Raw genomic sequence first — 5082 nt, forward strand, 5'->3', positions numbered from 1 at the left:
GATAATAAATGTGACTAACTGAAAATAAACAGTTGGCCAATTTTTTATTTATAATATACTGTGATATTGCTTGGCAAAACAACATTGCTGTTAAACTTAAGTTGATAATTCGCTTTCATTTTGCTGGTTATGAAACATTAAAGAATTTAAAAGTAGAAAAAAATACTACTTCCTAATAATAAATTATGTCTGGCATATCTCTGCATTTCTGATAAATTCTCTAATTAGATTTTAGTTAAATTAGACTGGGTAACGTGTTTCTTCAGTTTATTTCTATTTCCAGATTTTATTTAAGTCAGCACACTAGCTGCGGTGCCTGCAGTCCTTCCCTAGTAAACCTTTCCTTGGGCCTTAGACCTGGCAGTGTGAAAAGATTATCAAAAGGGGTATGGAGTTCGGGAGAGAAAGATTCTTCTCTTCCATGCACCCACTTAGTACTTTGTCATTAAAAATGGGTTTCCTACCAATGATCTGTTTCTGATTTGTTTTCCAGGCTCATAAAACTTTTAGTTGACATCTTTAAATATAGAACTGATGCCAGGCATTTAAGTTATTGATTGAAATTCTTACTTTTTGAGCCAAATTTAATAGGAATCTTTTTTCCCTGCACTCTCCAAAAGTGCTATCACCAACACCACTGTCAGATCCCTCTCTTAGCTGAAACAAAGAACTGCTTGGGTACCCGCTTGCTGAAGAGCATGAAGATCTATCAGGCTGGATCCATTAACAGAGATGGCTAACATGGGGGATCTGTGCACATTGCAGCTTTTTCAGTGATGTTGGGCACATCAGCTGTTGCTGCTCACCTGATAATGCATTTACAACATGGCACCAAGAGACATTGTGTTCCTTAGCAGTCATGCCTGAAAGTGTGACATTGCCCCTCCCCTTAACTCCCGAGCTTGTGTTTTTAAGGTTGTCTCCTTGGCCACTGAGATACCCCTGTTATCATTTGTCTCCTTGGCCACTGAGATACCCCTGTTATCATTCCCATTTGGGTTTATCTTCCAGCCAGAATGTAAGAAGAAAAGCATTTTTTATTCCCCGTCTCTGCCTCTTTCTTTCTCTGCTCCCATCATCAAAGCAATACTTACGGGCCACTTTGACGATTACTTTTGCACAGTTCCCAGACACTTGAAATGCAAGAATGAAATGTAAAACAAGGCCAGCTGTTTGTAACGAGCTTCACAATCCCCTGAGAAAAATGGCTTATGGGATTTCGTCCTAGGAAAAGAAAAAAAACTCAAATATTTAAAAGGATGTGACGGGTGTTTGTGGGGTGAGGATGTGAGTGCTGGACAAAGGAGAAAGATTTCTGGTATGTTCCAGCAGAGTATCCAAGGGGTACAGTACTTTCTGAAATTATTTTATGGCAAACGAGCAGTTCTTTCTTGCCTTCATAAGGTGACTAGAAGACCCAAAAGAGTATGTTCAATTTAACCTTAATAACCCTAATAATAGACTTAATTAGGATGTGGTGTTTTCCTTAATGCTTTTACTCATTTTACTGTGTGCAGTTTAAATCACAAGACAGTTTGAGGCGATACAGAGAATCTCAGAACCGAAGTCAATGTCATTGCATAAACCCTAATTCAGGACTTAATGTCATGTGTTCAGTTTGGAAAGACATCGCTTTAAATAGATTTGAACAGATTCGAACAAAAATGAAAATGTCAGTATTACGCACAAATGTTCTAATTCCAAACACATTGACAAATAAAGTAGCAATCCAGACAAGTGTCTGTTATATTAATCTTGTTAATGAGCGTTGGCTTTGCTAAAACTAATGAACAGTAAAAATTAATTATCCAATCCAAACCAAAATAACAGTTTTCTTTTTCTTGATCCAGTTTTGTGGGTCAAAACTAATCCAACATGTGAGTTCTGTGGGGGAGAGAAAACAAGTATTAAAATAAACTAATAGAAACATACTGTGTTACACCTTGGATTTGTGTAATCCCCAGATAAGAGTTAGTTGTGTTTGTTCCTCAGGCTTTGAAATAATTAAGCTGATGTTATTCAGTTGGGAGGAGTCTGCACTATCTCTTCCAAACCTGAGGATAATTGAGCCAAACAATGTTTAAGTCTGTTAGGTCCTTATAACTGCTGTATAATTGTTATATCTCAGACCTCATTATTTCAGTTACCTTCTAGGTTTTGGGAAGATAAGAGCCTTTAAGGAAAATTCTATCTGATTTCTTTAGAGAACATACTGTGTTGCAAGGGTTTGGAAAGAGCTGGAAATCCATTCACTTCAAACCGAAGAGAGTGAGAGGATGTCAAAGGTTTTTAAAAGAAATATTGTTTTTTGTTTTTGTTTTGTTTGTTTTTGGTTTCCATTTGGAAGTTCTCAGCTACCAACAAAGGGTCAGAAATAAATTTCATAGCTAATTTACATATTTTGAGTCCATATTTAAGATCCAGTTGGTAATTTTGGATTTCATGAAACATTAAGATGCATATACGAGCTAGAAGCATGGAGGTCAGTGTGCACGTCAGAAAATTTGTGTTGGCTATATTAGTCTGTTTCCCTTCTTGCTACTTCTGAATGGGGAGTGTTTGTATTATCACTTTCTGCTTTTATGCAAAGAATCAGGTGGGTGGTTATTATTTTATGACCCGAAGGTAGCTTGGACTACTATTTTGTATTAGAATCACATGTGTGATGGATGAAACCCACTAATACAGCATCTTTGAGAGAGTTACCTTGGCTGCAGCATTAGTGAAACTTGGCTTCATGAACTCCATAGTAACAGGACTAATTGCGTTGATTAGACACTGTAATACACCAGGTAGCATGTTGGTGCCTTATGGTGTGCTTGTTTTGTGTCCCTAAATTAAAGAGGCAGCAGGGAATTGTGTCAATACCACCACTTAATTTCTGGCAAGGGTAATTTTCTTACCTCTGTTATCTTTAGTGTTTTGAATAATTATGATAATTATGAAAATTTTAACTCAATGGAAAGAAAGATGATCGATTTAGTGTTCCTTTAGGCTTTTGAACTTCTGTCACAGAAATGTTTTATAACTGATGTTATTACTTTCCTTTACCAAAAATTAAGTAAATTGAAATGAAAGACACCCAATGATTACTTCCATGAGAGCAAGAAATGAGTAACTGGAGAAACTTGCGGTGACATTACTGAACTTTGACAATGTGATGAGGCTTATTTTATCACAACTGATTAGAATTTAGCTATCGTAATGACCGTGGGCTCATCAAAGAGGGATTCTGGGTTTGTTTGCATAAAATCGTAGACTACTTGAACTAGCTTTAGACACCATTTAATCTGCCCCCCTTTTCAAACAATTAAAAAACCCAAACCAAATTCAAAATTAAGATATTCTAGTGTCAGTGCCATGGCTTTTCTGAAATTTTTTTTTTTTTTTTTTTTAGAATCTCAAGCCATTGAAAGAAAAAATGTTTCATTATTTTGACACCCTATTTTTGACTCGAAGAGTTCTTAGCCGATTTTAACCTCTTTTTCTATTCTTCAAAGTTAGTTAGATATAAATGGCTCTTGAGTGGCCAGATGAATTAAAGCCATTTTAAAATAATAAAAACTTGATATCACTAGGGATTTTTGAAAGTTTCTGCTTTGCTTTCTGAAGAAAATTTTTAAAAATGAATGTTTTTTCTTTTTTTTTTCCCCTTCAGTAAATGCTGTAAAAGAACTCCCTGGGGCAAAGAAGTATGAAGTGGTTTATCCTATGAGACTTCATCCACTACATAAAAGAGAAGTCAAAGAGCCAGAGCAACAGGTAGAGCTTTTGATGTATCAAAATCAAATATATGAATAAATATCAATTTATGCAAAAATTTATATAAATCTATATTTGATATATGTCTCACATGGTGAGTGCTATGTATGAGATTTGCATATCTAGACATATATATTTAATGTCTCAAATGGACTTTGTGAAGTTTTCAGCTATTACACTTTGGAGTGAAATAATAATGACCATAATTGTGTTTGTTTTTCAATCTGTCTTTTTTAAATCTTTACTATAGCCCAAAGTTCTACTATTAGCCTCATTTTACAAATCAACGTTCTGACAAGTGACATGAAATATCCAGGGTAACAGAGTTTAAACTTTAATATTTTATGATAATTGAGTCTATACACTTCTGAAGAAAGTTGGATATAACTCATCTATCCATCTACCTATTCACATATACACAACTATGACCATTGAAACAGAAGTAAAAAAAATAAAAAAGTGCAAGTTAATGCATGCATATATGCACACTACTGTGAAATTTATCTGTCTTTTTAAAATAGGCAGCTATTAAAGTTTGTATAATTCTTACAAATGAAACAACACATTCTAAGTCAATAGTCACTCGAGAAGTATCTATTGGTTATAAGAGAAAAGCTAAAATATGATGATTCATTCAACAACAATGTTCTAATTACCTACACTCTAAAGTCTTTTGCTAGAGCCAGGAAAATACAGAGAAGACATAAGCAATAACTTACAGAAATATTCTAGACTGCAGCTCACCAGGAGCACATATTCCCCACTGAGACGTAGTTTCTTTCTGATGATTCCTGCCTACATTAAGGTGTATATTCCTGTTACATTTCTCATAGTCTGGGCTCCACTTCACCATGTGAAGAACTCAAGGCCAAGAGTCAACAGTGAGACCCAATGGAGGTTTTTAGGTCTCTGTGTATACTCTTCCTTCTTCTCAGATAACACCTCAGCTTAAACGTTACTTCCTCAAGAAAGCCTTCCCTGCCCTTAAGACATCAGCCATCCTACCGTTATATATATCCATTATATACAATGTACATATCCATTATATATAATATATATCCATTATATACGATATAACTCCCTTTGCTGCCTTTCCACAAGATTATAAGCTCTCTGCAGCAGGTATCAAGTTTTCTTGCTTAGAGTTGAATTTCCAGAACCAAGCAATGTCTTGCACAGAACTTGCATGCAAAAAATATTTGTCGAATGCTTGGATGAATGAATGGATGGATGTATTTATGGATCTCAGGTAATTTATCTATTTAGTTGCCAGAGTCATTTATTCTGTTAGAAGAGGAAGAGACCGACATTTGGGTGTTA

General features: G+C 35.2%; 1 protein-coding gene across 1 annotated transcript in view; it reads left to right on the forward strand.

Moving 5' to 3' along the window:
* The window catches only part of ADAM28 (ADAM metallopeptidase domain 28), a 47398-nt gene that overhangs the window by 518 nt on the left and 41798 nt on the right, over window positions 1-5082 (forward strand). The window contains exon 2 of the mRNA XM_012662919.1: window positions 3659-3762. Within this exon, the coding sequence (XP_012518373.1) occupies window positions 3659-3762 (104 nt within the window). The remainder of the gene's footprint in view (window positions 1-3658; window positions 3763-5082) is intronic.

This window comes from Propithecus coquereli, unplaced genomic scaffold, assembly GCF_000956105.1.
Source record: "Propithecus coquereli isolate 6110/MARCELLA unplaced genomic scaffold, Pcoq_1.0 Scaffold79, whole genome shotgun sequence".
In the NCBI taxonomy this organism is placed as follows: Eukaryota; Metazoa; Chordata; class Mammalia; order Primates; family Indriidae; genus Propithecus; species Propithecus coquereli.